The sequence below is a fragment of the Mchenga conophoros genome, linkage group LG2 (assembly GCF_057382185.1).
Source record: "Mchenga conophoros isolate Kocher_MC1m ecotype Shallow Benthic linkage group LG2, M_conophoros_male_GT1.1, whole genome shotgun sequence".
In the NCBI taxonomy this organism is placed as follows: Eukaryota; Metazoa; Chordata; class Actinopteri; order Cichliformes; family Cichlidae; genus Mchenga; species Mchenga conophoros.
In genome coordinates this window covers 3,622,038-3,641,546 of record NC_140527.1, presented here as the reverse complement: position 1 = coordinate 3,641,546, position 19,509 = coordinate 3,622,038, and the positions used below count along the sequence as shown (strand labels likewise).

At 38.2% G+C, this 19,509-nt stretch overlaps 2 protein-coding genes across 3 annotated transcripts; both read left to right on the top strand.

The window, feature by feature from the left end:
* Positions 1-1,315: 1,315 nt before the first annotated feature.
* Positions 1,316-3,151, top strand: LOC146581519 (signal-regulatory protein beta-2-like). Its single transcript, XM_085283618.1, has 6 exons — positions 1,316-1,358; positions 1,491-1,823; positions 2,088-2,441; positions 2,520-2,645; positions 2,876-2,931; positions 3,020-3,151. Exons 1-6 carry the CDS (start codon positions 1,316-1,318, stop codon positions 3,149-3,151), a joined length of 1,044 nt encoding a protein of 347 aa, XP_085139744.1.
* Positions 3,152-8,161: 5,010 nt separating this feature from the next.
* On the top strand, positions 8,162-10,964 carry LOC146581518 (signal-regulatory protein beta-2-like). Of its 2 annotated transcripts, none has more exons than XM_085283639.1 (6): positions 8,162-8,225; positions 8,326-8,649; positions 8,741-9,097; positions 9,366-9,485; positions 10,172-10,227; positions 10,320-10,964. In XM_085283639.1, the coding sequence occupies exons 1-6, from the start codon at positions 8,183-8,185 to the stop codon at positions 10,392-10,394; spliced, it is 975 nt and encodes a 324-aa protein (XP_085139765.1). In that variant the 5' UTR covers positions 8,162-8,182; the 3' UTR covers positions 10,395-10,964. The 2 variants fall into 2 exon arrangements, with proteins under 2 accessions (XP_085139765.1, XP_085139757.1); XM_085283631.1 differs by having other exon boundaries at positions 8,183-8,225; positions 10,324-10,964.
* Positions 10,965-19,509: the final 8,545 nt, after the last annotated feature.

Here is a 19,509-nt window from a genome sequence, read left to right as displayed (position 1 = left end):
GATAGATAGATGGATGTTTCTACTTCCCCCTCCCCTTCAGGAAGGAGTCAAACAGTCTGATAGTGTGTGGGACAAAGGAGTTTTTAAGTCTGTTGGTTCTAGAGGTAGGGAGAAGCAACCTGTCGCTGAGCAGACTCCGCTGGTTATTTATGAACATATGCAGAGGATGCCCAACATTGTCCATATTGTCTATCAGTTTTTTTATTGTCCTCTTCTCTGCCAGAGTGTCCAGCTTCAAGCCGATCACAGAGCCAGTCTTCCAGATTGGTTTTGTATTGACTTTGTTGATATACATTTCTGATACTTAATAATTCTTCGATAGGGAAAAGCTGTTTCTAAAGTGGTAAACTACGGTGAAACTGTTGGTTGTTTCAAAGCTACATTAAAACATTATGATCTTCCCTAATTTGCAAAAGGGAAAGCAACCCCCCCCCCCCCCCCCCAAAAAAAAAAAGAAAAAAAGATGTATTTGTTGTCTGGGAAGGGGTGGGGCTTTACATTATAACTCTTCTATCTGAAGTTGCTGGAAGTGTGTTTGGCTCACTAAATAGCTGTGCAGCAAACACAAAAATGGTCCACACACCACAAATGGACCCCATAGGTCCATTGTGCAAGCTGCAATTATGACTATTTAAGTTTTAGACTTAAGCAACCTCTATTGGACATACAGATAAATGCATGTAAAATGTGTGCTGGGGTCTTCACTCTTAGATATGACAGAGCACTGTAAATCAGATAACACTTGAGATCTAACCTAAATGTATTGCCTAAACCTAACCAGGCAGGATGTGAAAATGATAATAATCAATGACTGAAAGGAAAGTTTAAACATGGTCCCAGACAGGACTTAAACCCCTAACACACCTATATCATTACATTAACATTTTATTTTATTTTTTTACATTTTAAAGATGAACATTTTAAACTGGTAAGGATCCATCATGTCTATTGAGAAACACTGAACACTTAAAAGGGTTGTTTGAAATGATATGAACAACTGACCAATACAATCACTTCGTAGAAGAACCTGCTGAGACACAATGAGGACAGAGAGTAAATATTGGAAAGCAAAGACGAAACAACTACAAGATGAACCCCTAACATTAATTAGAAAAGGAATTTACCTTATAATTAAAATGGCTAAATATATAAGGAAGAGATGACCTGCCCTGGACAACAGAAATGTGTGACAGGAAGTGCACTTGAACCTTTATTCTGTGGTAACCAATCAGATTCATTTGACAGTGTGACATGCTGTAATACCTCCTACAGTCAATGAAATACCTTCAAGCTCAAGGAAAGAGACACTGTCAAGATGATTGTGTTATTGGTTACACTGCTTTATCTCCATCAAGGATGTAAGTTTTTTCTTTATTTTATTTCGTATTCCGTGTATTCTGTATTCATGTTCATATTCATATTGTTTTCATGGTTTTCAATAATCATTGTGACTTAATATTGTAGATTCTGTATGTTTTCTTTCAATTTAGATACACTTATCCCGATAACTTCAGTTCAGCTTGGTGAAACTGTAACCTTCACATGTGATCTGCGTAAGAATTCACAGTTCAGCCGTAGAGAAATCGACTGGTACAAGCAGAGTACCGGCGACTCTCTAAAATTAATATGGACACTGAAGGAATCTGCACAACCTGAGTTTTCTGCTGAGTTTACTCAATCAAGATGGAAGGTTAATTACAATGAAAATTCCACCAACCTGACCATTTTGAGGGCAAACCAAGAGGACGAGGGAATCTACCACTGTGGAATCACCGAGTGGTTCAAGAATACTGAATGGAGCGGCTCATATTTGTTAGTCAAAGGTAATAACGTGATCTAACTACAAGTTTTCCCTAACTTTAACCAGTAAAGCAGCAGTGTTAAGAAAAAATATCATCATTAATAAACATGCTTTGAAAACTGACATAATAATTTACATTTCATAAAATCTAAGATACATTTTATCTATTTTTTTAAACTAATTTTAGTGATTTCATAAGATATTCCAAGTGAAATATTTCAATGCAAGGCACACAACTGTGTAACACCTAAAGTCACATTTGCTAACACTGTTTTATTTAATCCAGGACGCACTCAAAGGACATCAGACTATACTGTTGTTCAGTCACCGCTGACAACAGTCCAGGAACCAGGAAACTCAGTGACTTTTCAGTGCTCAGTCTTCTCTGACTCTGACAAAAAGACATGTCCCGGAGATCTCACCGTGCTCTGGTTCAGAGCTGGATCACATAAAAGTTATCCAAAATTAATCTACACTGACAGAAACAAAAGTAAAGAATGTGATAAAAGAGCTGACCCCCAGAAGAGCTGCAATTATACTTTTTCTAAAATCGTCAGCTCGTCTGATGAAGGGACTTACTACTGTGCTGTGGCCACGTGTTGGGAATTATTCTTTGGAAATGGAACTAAACTTCAAATAGGTAGGACTTTGAATAATATGACAGCTAGTTTTCTCTGTCTTTCAGAATCATTAATCATTTCTTTCCTTTTTTTTCTAGAGCAAAAGGCAGGTTCTGAATTTACTGTGCTGGTTATAGCAATAATCTGCTTGTTTATTTCTGTGATTCTTAATATTGTTTGCATCTGTTGCCGAACTCCAAGAGTAGCATGTAAACAATTTAAAGGTAAGTGTTATTCACTGACTCTAAATCATTTTCAATAAATTGTATTTGGTACATATTTTATATACACTTTTACACTTGATATTAGCTGCTGAGTGCACACCCCGTTACGTTTGAACACATCAAGGTCAAGAACATAATTTTGATTTTTAAAAAAGTAAAATTGTCAAGTCCACAATTGAAAGCATGAGGTAATGTGGATTTTTATTTTTTAAAATCAACATTATGCCCAGAAAACAGCTCTTCACAAGCAAGACAAGATGCCTTGAGCCAAACAATGAATGAACATGTAAGTAATAAGACTAAGTCATATGTGTTAATTCAGGGAAACGATTTGCTGTAGTTTTATATAACAATATTAATTTTATTTTGCATAGACTGAAAGTGGACATGATGTAAACTATGCTGCACTGCATTTCTCTGGAAATAAAAGTGCAAGAGGAAGGAAGAAGAAGAATGAACTGGAAACTGAGGAAACGGTGTATTCTCACATCAAAAGCAGAGTGTGACTATGTGTGTGTCTATACAAAACTTGTCTTTTAATACTGATTTGTTTAATTGGAAATAGAAAATACAAAGAACTTATTCCTGATTTTGCTGAAAACATGATGTTTTGCATATACTGTTATTTACATATTATTGTGTTTGCCTGTTCTTGTTTTCCTGTTTCTGTGTGATTTTACAAATGCTTAAATTAACAACATGACTCACAATATCAATATTGTCTCACAGTGTTAATCGTGACTAGCTTAAGTCAGTTCAGTCTGTCTGCATCCACTTTCAAATTGATTGAGATTGGAAATGTTTTTCACTCTAAGTTTAATTATTCTGACTTTAGTCTTGCACCAACATGATTTGCCATTGAATTTGCGACATAAAATAGATGTTATTCCTGGCTTTGGAAAGGGCTAAAGAATCAAACAAGGTTGCAAGGGGCACTTGTCCAGATTGCTTTTTCACTTTTTTGGGGGAAAAAATATCACGCATTCCTACATAGGAGACACTATGGTTGGGAATCTACAATTGGATGAGAGATGACCTGACCTGCACTTCCCAAAAGGTTGATTCTGTTTATCTGGACGTAGCGTTTTCGGTGGGAGAAACATTTTGTCACTCATCCATCATTAGAAAATAACAAACTTCTTTGTAGAGTACGCTTGGGGAGTGTGATCGTGTGTACAGCGTCTCTTTATGTCTGTCTCCACGTTGGTTGAGTGTGGACTAAGTGCATATGAGAGCATGAGGGTGGGAATGGATGTTTGTATCTGTGTGTGCCTGTATGTCTGTGTCTATATGTCAGGTTGGGTGTCAGACGCCACCTCTCTGGGGACATCTCAGGCCCTCCAAGGTTTGGAGGCCTATCTCCCCCCACCACCACTTCCCCTGCCAGTGGCGGACTCCCTCAGACATCGGTGCGTTGGTGGTTCTTTGTCTCCTCCATACCTGCTTCATGCCCTGGAGGACGGGGCTGTGGCCCCCCCACACCCTCTAGCAGATTATTACATGAAGGAACCTTTTAAAAAACAAAAAACAAGCGCGTCCATGCTCACAGGTGTACACACGGGTGATCACACACACAAAGCACCTCAAAGCACACTGTGTTCTGTTGATCTTATGTGCTGCACAATAATGTTTAATATTTAGTATTTACTGTCATATTCCCATATATCATTGTGATATTGTTTATTCTATTACTCTTGTTCTCTTCTGCTTGTTTTCTTTTTTCTTTCTCAGCAGGTGATCCAGGTGATTGATATGTGCATTTTTTTTTCTCTGCCCGTTCTGTTGGTTTATGTGTTTTGCCCTTCTCCCCCGTCCCTCTTCTCAGCTGTTTCTCTTTCCCTCTTTCTTTCTCCCCTTCTTTCCCCCAGTCAAGTCTGTCCCGTATTCAGTAAGTGAAAATAAAATAAACAATAAAAGATGAATCAAATGGACCATTACGGCAAGGCTGGGATGGTCAATTTGGTAAAGTAAATCCGTTGGGCATCTTTGTTTGCCTTTAGACAACAATTCTGATGCAAAAGAGCCAAACGGGACAGACAAAAAAAAATATATATATATATATATAACAAACTTCTAACCCAATGCATAAAATAAAACTGAAAGACTCTTTTGTCACATAACCAAAATAAATTGTGAACTCCTTCACAGAATTCTACAAAAAATGTATATAGAAATACAGACTGGATGATAAGATCAAGAAGCTCAAGATTGTAAAATCCTCAGAGAAACTGCAAAACCCCCAAGAGCTACATCCAAGAGTTAAAGTTCTTGACAACATCATCAGAAAAAGATCACACTGTGCCTTATACTATGATACTGGCAGAATGGTTGCCAGAAGAAAGCTTCTACTCTCTCAAAAGAACATGACACCACAGCATAGCTTTACAGAACAGCATCAAACAAACCATAAGACTTCTGGAATAATTACTTTTGGACAGACAAGACCAAAGTGGAGATGTCTGACCAGAATGCACAGTGCCTTGTTTGGAGAAAAACAGACGCACAGCATATTAGCACAAACACCTAACACTAACTGTCAAGCACAGTGGTGAAAATATAATGGTTTAGGTTTGTCCAACAGCTTGAGCTTGGCCAAACCATGGGAGTCTGCAACAACGATCACCACTCAAACATATCTACAGTATAACAGCTGGATTTACCTGCTGCAAATAAACTTACCTGCAAAATACCTACCTGGCCTCTCTCTCATCAATTATGTTGTAACTATAGGAATCCAGCCTGCCTGCTAACAGCCACTCCAAAGCTCTGGTTCAAGGACACAACACGTGAGATTTCACACTGCTATCATAAATCTAGTAAATATTTAGCAGCCCTTCCTTGCCCATTGCTGACATCCCTTCTATGCTTTAACATAAACTCTAGTCACAGTCCAGTAGAGATAATGCTCATGTACCAGTTGTCCACTGAAAGACTTTGCCAAAATATAACCAGATTCTTTAAAGAATATGTTGACGTATTCTTCAGATTGTCCAATAAAATGTAACCAAATACATGTTTTAACACACCAGAATTAAATCTCCTTCCACTTGGCTATTAGTGCTATTTGACTGAAGTATCGGATTTGAATTACTCTAAAATTTCAACAGCACAAAATGCTGTGAATTTCAAAGAATAATAAACAAATATTTCACCACAGTAAATTCTTACATATCAGACTTAGAAAACAGCAAGCTTTTAATGACTGACTTAATCTGAAGGGCATCAACTTCAGAAAAGGAAAAGGAAGAAACTTTTAAAATTACTGCGATTAGCAAACAGGGTATCGACAATGAGAGTTAATAAATATGTGAAAAATGACTGAGCTCTGTGCAGATTGTGAACTGTAAATAAAAATAGCATACAATGATTTGCAAATCTCAGAAATGCACATTGTGCGGAAAATGAATTGAGTAGGACACTATCATAGGGATTAGTCAACATCTGTAGTGATGCAGACACTGTCCTTGTCTGTTGTGTTGAGTTGAAGGGACAGCTGGGATTCACTTGTCTTGTGCCTTTACTATAATGACCATGAGGTGTAAGTAACGACTAAAAGAAAAAGACCTAGATTAAAGGTGGAAGAAATGTTTCCTCTCAAGACTGTTAGTAACTAGGTTAAGAGCACAGTCATTCAGTAGGGGATCAGAGTAGAGCTACTACTTCTGCTTTTGCAACATCAAAAGGTGGTGTGAGTATCTTAGTTGGATGCCTGTTTGAAACCTTCTATTTGGAGTGTTTCTAGCATGTCCTACCCCAGTGCATGCATTCCATTCAAAAGACTACCCGACAGAAGCCTTAAAAAGATTGTGGCTTTGTGCAAACTGTGCAAAAAGGGAGTTTGCATACCACTGAAGCACTTCAACCTTACGGTACCATCTAAATGCAAAACGTGTTGCAGCGAGCAAAGAAACTGTGGGAGCTGTTAGCGCTAGCAGTTTGAGTACCAACAAAAGATGTCGGCAGCCCAAACTTGATAAAATGACTGGCTTCAGGACCAAAATTATTAGGTCAACATCGGACAAACTTACAAATTCTCCCGCAAATGGATTGCTCTGGACTGTAGACCACTATCAGTGGTAGAAGATTGGGGGTTAGAAAATGTGCTACAGATTCAGATGAGCATACCATACCATTTTACTTAAAGTACTTAAAATAACACTTTATTTTTAAGTCTTCCCAAATTTTGGCCAGGGATATTATTTTTCTCTGTTTTGCTTTGAAATGCAGTTTAAATGCCCCCCCCCCATAAATTAAAATAGGGTTTTGTGGAGCCACCTAATGTAAATCAAAGCAAAAATCATATAGTCAAAATCTGGCATTATTGTAGCTTTTCCTATAGCTTCACCAAGGGGTTAATATGTGTGTGTGCCTTTTTTTTCTTTCAAAGTGTTTAAACAACTACTGGCTTGTTTCTGGTGTAATTTGCTCAAAGAAACTGCTCATAAGCCTTGGTTTTTGCAGAGGCTGTGGAAATTTTCATCTAATAAAGCCTGCACACTGAGACGGTGTTTTCGGTCAAGGAAAACGCAGCGTTTTGAAAACGCTCTCCAAAGCTGATACATTTGAAAACGCCGTTTTCGTGTCGCAGTGTGGACAGCGAACCTGGAGCCTTTTCAAAAACGATGACACATTTTAGTCATGTGATGCAGTCATGTGACCAACTAAACTAAGATAGCGGAAGGCATTATACAGTAGTTGTTTTGTTTGCTCTCAATTTTGGCATACAGAAATTACACAGGTCGAATCATCTTGCATTTCACATATGCGCAGTACTGGAAGCGTTTTCGGCCGTTTCAGTGTGGATGCAAAACTCTGTGAAAGTGATAGTGTAGACAAACGCCGTTTTCAAATTTATCCGGGCTAGTGTGGACGTAGCCTAGTAGACTCTCCCAATCCTGGGACAGCCATGGGTTTAAATAGCAGTCAACAAACAAAAGGCATTACACACTTCACCCAAAGAAAGAGTTAACAATCCCTTATCACCTCTTACAGTGGTTGATCCCCTTGTCTCTTTCCCCTCTTCACCACCTATAGAATCTTTCCCCACATTGGTGTCAGGCTTCCTGTGTGAATGCTCCCTACTTTCCAAGATACAATCACCTGGCCCCCCACCACATGATCTGTCTAACGGCGTGAATAAGGTGTGAAAACAGGCATGCAAAAACCAGGTGACATAAAAGCACTACTACTAACACAATACATCAATACATAAATGAAAGAAATTCCAATATGAGGCTAAATCACTCTTATTCTAAATCACAATTACTCTTTGAGTCCGTAAGGTTTAACAACAAGCATAACTATAACATGTAGGGAACAGTGTTCGAGTTAACAAAATAGGCAGTTACAATACAAGATGAAAGAAAATGAGAGCTTTTGCAAAGCCCAGGAGGAGGCAAATGTGACAGGAAGTCTACATTTGAATCTATTCTGTACTGACCAATCAGAAGCATCTTACTGTCTTACCGAATACAGTGATTTCACCTCCTTCATTCTGTGAAATACCAGCAAAGTCCTCAACAAGGAGCAGTGTCACGATGGTCATGTTATGGATTGTATTGCTTTTTCTTCATCAAGGATGTAAGTGAGCATTTTACTTTACTAAAAATGTTCTAAATTGAGAATTTATTGTCAAATAGATGTGTAGAGAAAACTATAACTTTTCTATATTCTAATTCAGATACTCTAGTTCCAGTGAAAACGGTTCAGCTTGGTGAACCAGTGAACATAACATGTGCTTTGCCCGATGGGGTCAGCAGTAAAGGAGTCCACTGGTACAAGCAGAGTGTCGGAGATACTCTCAAATTAATAGTGTCACTGTTAAAAACTGCAACACCCGAGTATGGTCAAGAAACATTTAATTCAAGATTTCAAGCACATTTTGATAAGAAATTTAGCAACCTGACCATTTTGAAAGCAGTCCAAGACGATGAGGGAATCTATCACTGTGGAATGATAGAGTGGATTAATCTTGAATGGACTGGAACATATTTGTTAGTAAAAGGTAAGTTAGTCATACACTGTCCTACTTTTATAAACTTTAAAGTGTTTCAGGTCATGTTATAAAGAAAGTATTTGTGTTTTGTATTCTGCAGGAAATAATGAGACAGCATCAGATTATACTGTTGTTCAATGGCCAACAGTGTTAAATCCACTGCGCTCAGGAAATTCAATGACTCTCCAGTGTTCAGTCTATTCTGACTCTGACAAGATGTGTCCCAGAGATTATAATGTGTTCTGGTTCAGAGCTGGATCAGATCCATTACACCCAAGCATCATCTACACTGATGGAAACAGACACAGTGAAAGTGAGAGAATATCAGACTCAGAGGAGAGGTGTGTTTATCGCTTCTCTAAGAACGTCAGCTCCTCTGATGCTGGGACTTACTACTGTGCTGTGGCCACATGTGGGGAGATATTATTTGGAAATGGAACTAAACTGGACATCGAAGGTATTTGGTCTTAAGTACTTTAATCTATACTATATATTCACAAAAATATATTTTGGGAGTTGTTTTTTTGTTTGTTTTTTGTAGTGCAATCAACACAATCAGGATTTATTCAAATGACAATATTAATAGTTTGCTTGGCCATTTCTCTCTTTGGAAATGTTGATGAATCTGCAACAGATGACTAGTTAATACTTGAATAATATGACAGCTAGGTTTCAATGTTTTTTAGAATCATCAATAATTTCCTGTCTTGTTTTTTTTTTTCTAGAGCAAAACTCAGGTTCTGAACTTACTGTGCTGGTTATGGCAATAATATTCTTGGTTATTTCTGTGACTCTCATTATTGTTTGTTGTCGAACTCCAAGAGGAATATGTGAACAAAGCAAAGGTAAGTGTTGTTCATGCTAAGAAAAGTCACACAAACATCATTCTAGTGATGTCAAATTTGACACCAGGTAAAATTCAAGCTGATATTGATGATATTGATCTGATACCTATAATAGAACTGTGAAACACTTAAAATATACATTATTATCTATCGGTCTCATGTATGATTATCTGTGTTATGTATTTTTAAGCAGTATTTTAAATTTTTAAAGCCTACAATGACTTTTTACTGCAATTACGCTGTATATTTTAATGACCCCCAACCTATATAATCCACTTTAAATCTTCTACAACCAAATGAATCTGTTTGAGTTTTTCTTAGGGACACAAATATTATTTTAAACTGAACTCATAAAGCTATTTATTGTAGCATATATTTATTTCATTACTTATATCATAACCATATTTATTGATGTGCATTACAACAAATGGGATGGAATTCCTATTGTTTAAACATTTGCACAAAAATTCGCACACTTTCCAAAATTCAGCAACAATGCTACAAGCTCCACATTTCATTCCTCTGTAATCAGATACTTCCCATCATCATATTCTGTTTTATTACCTTTGTGTCTGAAGGTTTATGGTCTTGTAATGTGGCCCAAACCACATCTTGGCCACATCATTGTAACATTATTCAATAAAACTGGACTCACATTTGTGTTGTGATTTTGTCTATCAACACAGATGCAGTTGCTTTGCAAACAAATGTGACAGCAAAAGGAGATCAGGAAATTCTGCAGGTAACTCTGAAAAATATCAGCACCAAGTTTTCAGTATCTTTTAATGCATGCCTTTGTAAATAAGTCTCACCATTTGTTGTTTTTTTCATCAGACAGATGGAGACTCATTGGTTTATTCTGTAGCAATTTTCTCTTGTGGAAAAATTAGATACAGGAACAAAGACTAGATACAGGACAACAGAACATGCAGACGATGAGAAATAATTTGAGGGCTCTTGAGCTGGATTGATATCTAGACACATATAACTCTTGCCTTTTTAAATTAGGTTAGAAATGTACTTGTTCTTCTAGCTAACCTAATTTTCTTCTCTGTGTTTATTAATAATTTTGTTGAGAGACATGAATAATTACCTTGATAATTTTCTCTGTTAAGTTTTCCCAATAGATGTAAATGCTTTGAATACCATCTATGAATGTGTTTATTTTAAATTGTGGAGCTTTTCTTTTACTATCTTTTGACATGTTTCTAGATATTCTTGTATCTGGATTTGTTTCTCCATGTCCTGGATCAGTTTCTAATTCTGACTGTAATGTATAAAAAGAAAAGTTATAAACAGTGGATGTATTACATGACATGAAAAAATCTGTTTTCTACAATTTCTTTATGTATTCATTGTGGCCATTTTTTAATATGTTTATGCATTTTTTTTATTTTGTGTTCATTTTATTAAATTATGACCTTCATGTTTTGAAAATACCTCAGTCAGTATATGTTGATTTGAAATGAATAAAAAGTTACTGACTTATGTCTTGTTCATTTAATGGACTCAGTCATACAATAGTTAAATAACACAAATAAACTAGAAGGACATCAAATTGCATTCTTTATGTCAGAAGTAGGCCCAACATTTTTTGGCCTCTGTCATTAATTATTGGGCGCATCAAGAATGAATTTAAAAATCAAAGTAAAATAACTTTATTGGGCGATTGTGACACTTGTTCATCTTCAGACTTATCTCACACCTTTAAAAAAATCAGTAGTACTGAAGCAAATTCTTCTGTGCAGATACACTTTTACCTTTTTGTAAGCAAGGCGTTTCCCAAAAACTTCGTTGCATGGTGTATTGGAAATTCAAGGAAATTGGAGTAGCACAGGATAGTTTAAAAAGTGGTTGGCTTAGAAAACTACACACCAAATATTTACTTTCAAGGTATAAGCTCAATTTGTGTCTTATATACTGTATTTTCATTTCATTTCATGCAGTCAGTCAGTCTGCTATTTCCCATCTTGGTACTTGTTAAGTCTAATTGTTGAATGTCGCCATTGTGTTTCTTAAATTTGTATAGTCTTAGTTTAAGCAGTAGGATCAAAGCCATTCCTTTGATCCTGACCACCTCTCCAGCCACTCTGTGCTGGGGGAGGTTTTATTGTAGATACATCCTAACTTGAAGATCTGTTTGATGTTTGGTAGAGCTTCCTACCCTTTGTATGGTTTCACTGTGTTATCTTTGGTAAACCATACATTGGGTGTGGGGGAAGACTACCCTCTTTATGACCAAGGATGTTGTTCCTGCTTTTAGGTTTTATGACCCTTTGACCAACCAACAAACACACACACACACACACACACATTCTCACACACACACACACACTCAGTGTATACATTTACATACAGTGCCTTGTCTTTGTAACCAAAGGGGGGTTGCAAGGGGAGGTGTTTTGTAAACTATTGTTTGAAGTTTGTCAATAAAAGGCGGCGAGAGGAGGCCACCAGTGTGGTCATTTCAACGTGCTGGTCACAGACGAGAGGCCTCCCTTGCGCAAGAAATCGAACGTTGTTGCCTTGCTTTTCTTTCATGGGAATAAGTCTTAGATACAGCGGGGTCTGAGTTTAGACCCAACAGTACTAAAATATAAGAAAATGAGTAGTGGCACAACATTTTACACAGTACAGTATTTTATTATTGTGTTATGCAGTGCTAAAGACTAGAAGTATGTGATGTAGAGTGAAACATAATGTGAAGCTAGCTGAAATAGCCTGGTCACAATGGCATCTAAACACAATGATCAGAAGTGAAGAAGTAAATTAATTTTGGATACTGTATACATTTTTTTTTGTTAACAGTGTATTTTGAGCTACGGCAAAGTGTTTTTGTTTATATATATTAGTAATAGACAATAATTATTCCAATTTCTGACAACAGGAAAATATTTCTAAAGTGGTAAAGTATGGTGAAAGTGTTGACTGTTTAAAGCTACATTAAAGTCCCAGTAGTGGAACTGATCACAGCCACAGAGCAAGCAATTCAAAACAACAACATTGCAGACATATAAACAGAGCAACTGCGGACAAAAGTTGGCCTGTCTTAGCAATGCAAAGCCCCCAGATCCAACATCAGCATGGAGGAGAGGAAGGCACTCACATCACTTAGTAATGACAACAACATTATTATCCTTTTGGCAGACAAGGGTAGATACAAAGCTTTGCTGAACCAGAAAGACTGTCATGAGAAAATCTTGTTACTGCTCAGGTACAAAAGTACTTATGAGCCCCTGTCTGAAGCAATTAGAGCAAGACAATGTTACTGAATGGACCTCATCCTATACACTATACCCAGGAGAAGCTACACCTAGTCTGTATGGTTTACCGAAGATATATAAACAGAGTGTACCTTCAAAGTAAGTGTCTGTATGATCAGCTCATTTACCTACAGCAAGTTTCTGACATCGATCCTCAACCCGTTTGCAGGCAGCTCTAAACACCACATCCAGAAGACCTTGAATGTTGTTGAGAAGATGAGCGCTGACATTATGAAGGGAGATGAAACAATGGTCTTGTATGATGTCACATCTCTCTTCACTTGTCTTCCACTCATTGGAGCAGTGGAGGTAGTAAGAGATAACAGGATGACCCAAACCTCAACAACAGGACCACTCTCAGCATCAACCAAGTGTGTTTGATCTGTGTCTTCATTCTATAAATTTCATATACAAGGATGAGTACTACAGGTGGAAACATGGGTGGGCTATGGGTTGCTCTTTTTCACCCAGTGTGGAAAACTTGTACATGGAAAAGAGGGCTTTGTTATCCTACCATGGAACACCACTGTTAGATTTGTATTGTTTATTGTCATTTATGCTTAGAAATATTTAACCATATATGCTTAGAGGTGTATAATCGATTGTGTAGTGATAGGATGTGTGATGCTTAATAATCTGCAAAGGCTTGGTGTGCATTCCGGAGTGTTCTGGCATTCACACCCACATTCTGGGAGCATAAGATAAGATAAGATAACCTTTATTAGTCCCACACGTGGGAAATTTGTTTTGTCACAGCAGGAAGTGGACAGTGCAAAAGTTATGAGGCAAAAATTAGAATACAATAAGAATAAATACAGTACACAACTGTACAGAATAGAATAAAATAAAATAAAATACTATATACAGTAGAATAAAATAAAATAAATATACAATAAGATAAAAATAGAATACAAATACAAATACTATATACAACTGAGTAAAAATACAACGATGACAGAAAGGATTATTGCACTTAGTATTATTGCATATGTATGGATGTGTGTGCTTGATCAGTTAAAGTCTTTATTATGGAGTCTGACAGCAGTGGGGAGGAAAGACCTGCGAAATCTCTCCGTCCCACACCGTGGGTGCCGCAGTCTCCCACTGAAGGAGCTGCTCAGTGCTGTCACAGTCTGCTGCATGGGGTGGGAGACGTTGTCCAACAGGGATGACAGCTTAGCCGCCGTTCTCCTGTCACTCACCACCTCCACTGGGTCCAGAGGGCATCCTAGAACAGAGCTGGCCCTTCGGATCACCCTGTTCAGTCTCTTCCTGTCCCCAGCAGAGATGCTGCCGCCCCAGCAGACCACGCCATAAAAGATAGCAGAAGCCACAACAGAGTCATAGAATTTCTTCAGGAGTGGGCCCTCCACTCCAAACGACCTGAGTCTCCGCAGCAGGTACAGCCTGCTCTGCCCTTTCCTGTAGAGGGCGTCTGAGTTATGAGTCCAGTCCAGTCTATTGTTCAGATGAACACCAAGGTACCTGTAGCTGTCCACAGCCTCAATGTCCATACCTTGGATGTTCAGTGGTTGCAGTGGAGAATGCTTGTGCCTGCGGAAGTCTACCACCAGCTCCTTGGTTTTACTGGCGTTGATCTGGAGGTAGTTCAGCTGGCACCAGTCCACAAAGTCTTGGGTCAGACCTCTGTACTCCTTGTCGTCCCCATCAGTGATGAGGCCGACTATTGCAGAGTCATCAGAGAACTTCTGCAGGAAGCACTGGGTGGAATTGTGGGAGAAGTCTGCAGTGTAGATGGTGAAGAGGAACGGAGCCAGAACCGATCCCTGTGGGGCCCCCGTACTGCAGACGACCCTGTCCGACACACAGCCCTGAGTCCTCACATACTGGGACAGGGCATACCTTCTCTTATTGTTTTATGGTAGGATAAACGTATCTATATCTGTTTTAGGCTAAGTGCCTTTTGTTTAGATGAACTGCTGGACTTCCAGACCAGCAGGTTTAGGGAAGTCATTTATGGGGTCACACTCTGACCACACACAAGGTATTCTTTGTTCACATGTATGTAAGATGTCATATGTTAATGAACCTATGTATATCCATGTGAGCTCAATAAAAGGAGTGCTATGGGGAACCTGGCTGAGAGTCTGACGGAGGTCAAGTGGGTGGAACAACACTTGGCTCCAGGCAGGTCTCCCTCATGCATGAGTAACACGAAGAACTTTGCCTACTTGGTGTTCAATGCTTTTGGCTGTGTAGTTAAACTGTACTCGTTCCAGCGGTGGGCCTGTGCTAGACAGACCCAACAACCACCAAGTCATTGGTTCAGGTATGTGGATAACACCTGGGTGAAGCTCAAATCTCAGGAACTACCACATTCAGGGATCACATTAACTCTGTGGACAAACACATCAAGTTCACCAGGGAGGTTATGAAAATGACAGGTTAGCCTTCTTAGACTGTGAGATTCCATCAATAATGTGGGACATATAAAAGGTGATGTATACCATAAACCAATGTAAGCTCCAGGCAATCCAGGACACAAGAAGGATAACTGCTGCCTAAGGGAAAACCCTTAGTGATCCCATATGTGTCAAGAGTATTGGAGCAGTCGAGAAGCATTTTCTCTAAACACCTCATCTCTGTGGCTTTTAAACCCCAAAACATGCTGCACGCGGGTCACTGGCCTACTTTGTCAAAACACGCTGATCAATTTTATTTGATCAGTGGTTGTTGAACAATGGTCATGACAGTTTGCAGTTTTCACCAGTGGTGCTAGTTTTAGTTATTTCAGAAACGCTACGTCGAGATGAACAGAATTAACTTTTTGGGATTATGATCTTTCCCTTGTTTGCAAATGCACAAAAGAAAACAAAAAAAAAAAGAATTTGTTGTCTGGGAAGGGGTGAGAATTTACATTCTCTTCTATCTGAAGTTGCTGGAAGCTCACTAAATAGCTGTGCAGCAAAAATGTTCCACAAATCACAAACGACCCCATAGGTGCGCTTTGCAACCTTCACTTATGGTCATTTAAGTTTTAGACTTGAGCAAACTCTATCGGAGATATGGATCCATTGATCAATGTAAAATAATGCATGTTATATGCTTTTGCACACTTTATACTGGCTACTCAATGTACACACCATTACATTTATACATATGAAAGTCAGTAAGTTCATTTTAAACTAAAAAAAAGTAAAATTGTCAAGCAAAGAATTGTCAATGAACATGTAAGTGATAAGACTAAATCATATTTGTTAATTCAGGGAAAAGATTTCCAGTAGCTTTATATAACAGTATGATTTTTACTATTTTGTATAGACTGAAGGTGGAAGGTGGACATTAGCTGAACTATGCTGCACTGCATTTGTCAGGAAGTAAAACTACAGGAGGAAGGAAGAAATTAGAACGCACTGGAAACTAAAAGTGTGTCTTTTAACACTTATTTCTTTCATTGAAAATGGAAAAATATAAAGATCGTATTCCTAATTTTACTGAAAACTGTCAACTTATCTCAAAAGTTCTTAAAAGACACAGAATTAGCTTACCAAAATGTACATTTTTTCTGGCTCATGAAGGGGCTAATGTAGCTCACTTTGTGAAGGGCAGTCATTCAGACTGCTCTTTGACACCTTTGAAGGACAAAACATCACACACCCAGACAAATAACAGGTTCAACCTGTAAGTTTACTCTGTAATGTGAATGTTAATTATTTCTTGCAGTACATACCACAACTAGTAGTTACTAGACTACTAGTAACTAGCCACCTTGACATAGGAAATAACTGTACTTTTGCACTATTTGATGTTCCAATCATAAGTGTCTTTCACAGCTTTCAGATAATCACAGATTTCACAGATTTCAAATAACCACGTCAATCAATAAGCAGCTAAGGATTACATTGCCTTTTCTTCTCCTAGGATATAAATGGTCTTTAGTGTAGTGTCTAAAAATGTTCTCGGCAGGAAATGTACTTAGGATATAATTTTAAATAGATGTGAAATAATAGCTAATAATTTTGCAGGAAACTGTTTAAAACAGTTACAATTACAAATTACAATATAACAAACGTCGATATTTGCATAAAAGACATAACGTCATGGAGGGTAACCTGGACCGTTGTGTTGTGTTGAAGAGACAGCTGAGAATTACCTTTCTTGTTCCTTTACTTGTTCCTTTATTTATGACCATGACATCCTAGTAGTGAATAAAAAAAATAAAAAAAACCATCTCAAGACTTTTAAACTTAGTTTTAGTGACTGTGTGAAGTGAATTATTCAATAGGGGATCAGAGTAGAGGTACAATTTCTGCTTTTGCAACATTAGAAGGAGTCAACAAGGTTGTGTGTGGGTATCTGACGTGGACGCCTGTTTGACACCTTCTATTTGGGGTGTTTCATGCATGTTTTACCCCGGGGTGGACTCCAGTCACAGAATATACATTTTATATATATATATATATTAGGGGTGCAACGATACACAAAATTCACGGTTCGGTTCGGTTCGATACTTTGGTGTCACGGTTCGATATTTTTTCGATACAAAAAAAATGTTCATGCCTTTTTAATTTTTCATTTATTAAACTTATAAATTTATATTTTAACTCAAAAGTACAGTTTTTAAATTTAACCCTAACCCTTGTGCGTGTTTTTTATTTTGACAGCAAATGCGCACCTGCGGACCACTTATGTGCAGCCCTGGTTATTTAGCTCATCATATTGCAGCCACAGAAATTATTTTGTCCATGAAACCATAAAGCTGCACTTTCTTTTTGCCTTATAGTCTGATTTGTCATAACTTCTCCGTTTTGTGGTAAGCTTTTCTTTGGCTGTCACTTCTTCACCCTGGCCTGTCTTATTTGGCTCAGCAGAACTAAAATATATATATCCTGCTGCTTTTACACACGCACTCACATAAGCTCAGCGATTCTCTGCGCAATCAACCTCTCACATGTTTAAGCTTGCTGCGGGAGATTTCACTTGTCATGTTTGCATAGTAAGCTAACGATTAATAAGACGATGTCAGAGGAATTGGTGCACAAATTATCATCACTCACAGATCAGTGCTGTCGCTCTCTATACACAGTTCGTGCGATTGCAAAGTGAAAGCAAAAAAACAAGCGCAAATTCAAACGCGATTTCAATATGTCACATATTGACAGTGGCTCACAGATGCCAATGACATAATTACCCAGCTACATTTCTGAAAGAATGCAAAAGCATTGACATATATTTTTCCTTCCTACAATAGCCCGACGGGCAGGGCAGAGATAGATTTTGGTAGCCCGACTGAAAAAAATCGCTAGCTCCAGAACGTCGGGCTAGCGATATTGCAAGCCCTGTATCTGATTGAGGAATCACTCATCTTTGGAAAAGAGAGTTTATTACAGAGAAATGTCTCTTTCCAAAATAAAAGCTATACTATCCGCTTCTTCTGGGCTATATTCTCAGCAGCATAAGGAGAATCATGTGCTAACAGCTGTCTAAATGACTCGGCTAAAGTTAGTAGCATGCTTGTTGTTTTGGTCTTTGCACTAGGATGATGTCGGTGTAAATGTGCAGTCATATTCGTTGTGTTCCCACTAGTGCTTTCAGGTTAATCTCGTTGAAATGACCTTAACGCCACAACACGGCAAATCTCCGTTAACGAGCTACCGCCGATCGCCCCGTGTGTGGGGCTAGACGGCCAACACGTTAACGAGCTAACTGCGCTAACACACTAGTTCACACCAATGTAATTGAGCATTGCATGGCACATCCAACATACTGTTTTACTTTAGTCCATGACGCGCTTACCTTCAGGGTCATACGTCACATGAAAACCAAAATAATTCCAAACGCCAGATCTGAATGAGGGTGGGGGAGGTCCATGTGTCTTGCTAGCTTGCCCTGCGCTCTTCCTTCTGACTATGCTGTCTGTGTTGAGCGCTCAGTGGATCTGCGCTCGACAGTGCAGCCTAGGCGGAGTAGTCGAACGCAGATTCACTGAGCGCTCAACACAGACAGCATCGTCGGAAGGAAAGTTGATAAAATAAATTACAAATGTTGTATTGTTCGATACATATGCGTACCGAACCGAAAGCACTGTATCGAACGGTTCAATATCGATACGAATATCGTTGCACCCCTAATATATATATATATATACAGTGTGTGTGTGTGCGTGCGAAATCTTCATGAATGACACATTGTACAATTTTAACTTTTTTTTTTATTTCTTACTGGAAATGGGGCCATGGATCGAGCATGTATTATGCAGAACAAAATTCATTTGATGCTCAAACACCCAGTTGATGAGAGTTTATACAGAGCCTTATACAGAGGGAAAATTTTTCTTGCCATAGATGTATAGATATGATATAACTATTGACATGATACCTGTTGTGAAAATGCAGAAATCATGAAATCATTGTAAGTTTTAAAGCCTCTAACTTCACCATGGGGTTGATGTGTGTGTGTGTGTGTGTGTGTGTGTGTGTGTGTGTGTGTGTGTGTGTGTGTGTGTGTGTGTGTTTTAAGTATATAAATAACTACAAAACTGTTTGCTATGTAATTTGCTCCCAAAAATGCCCATAAGTTTTGGTTTTTGAAAAGGCTAAATCATTTGCTTCAGTGAAGCAACATGAGCTCAGGCCTTCTCGTCGGCTCTTTAAAGGTACAAAATGCAATGATAAGTCAATATGAACAATAAACTTACCAACTTTCCTTTGAAATGCAAAATGTGATGTTTTTCTGAGGTATTTCTTGCAGTAAATACTACAAACAGCAGTTAGGACTGTGATGATTACTCTTTTAGGGCT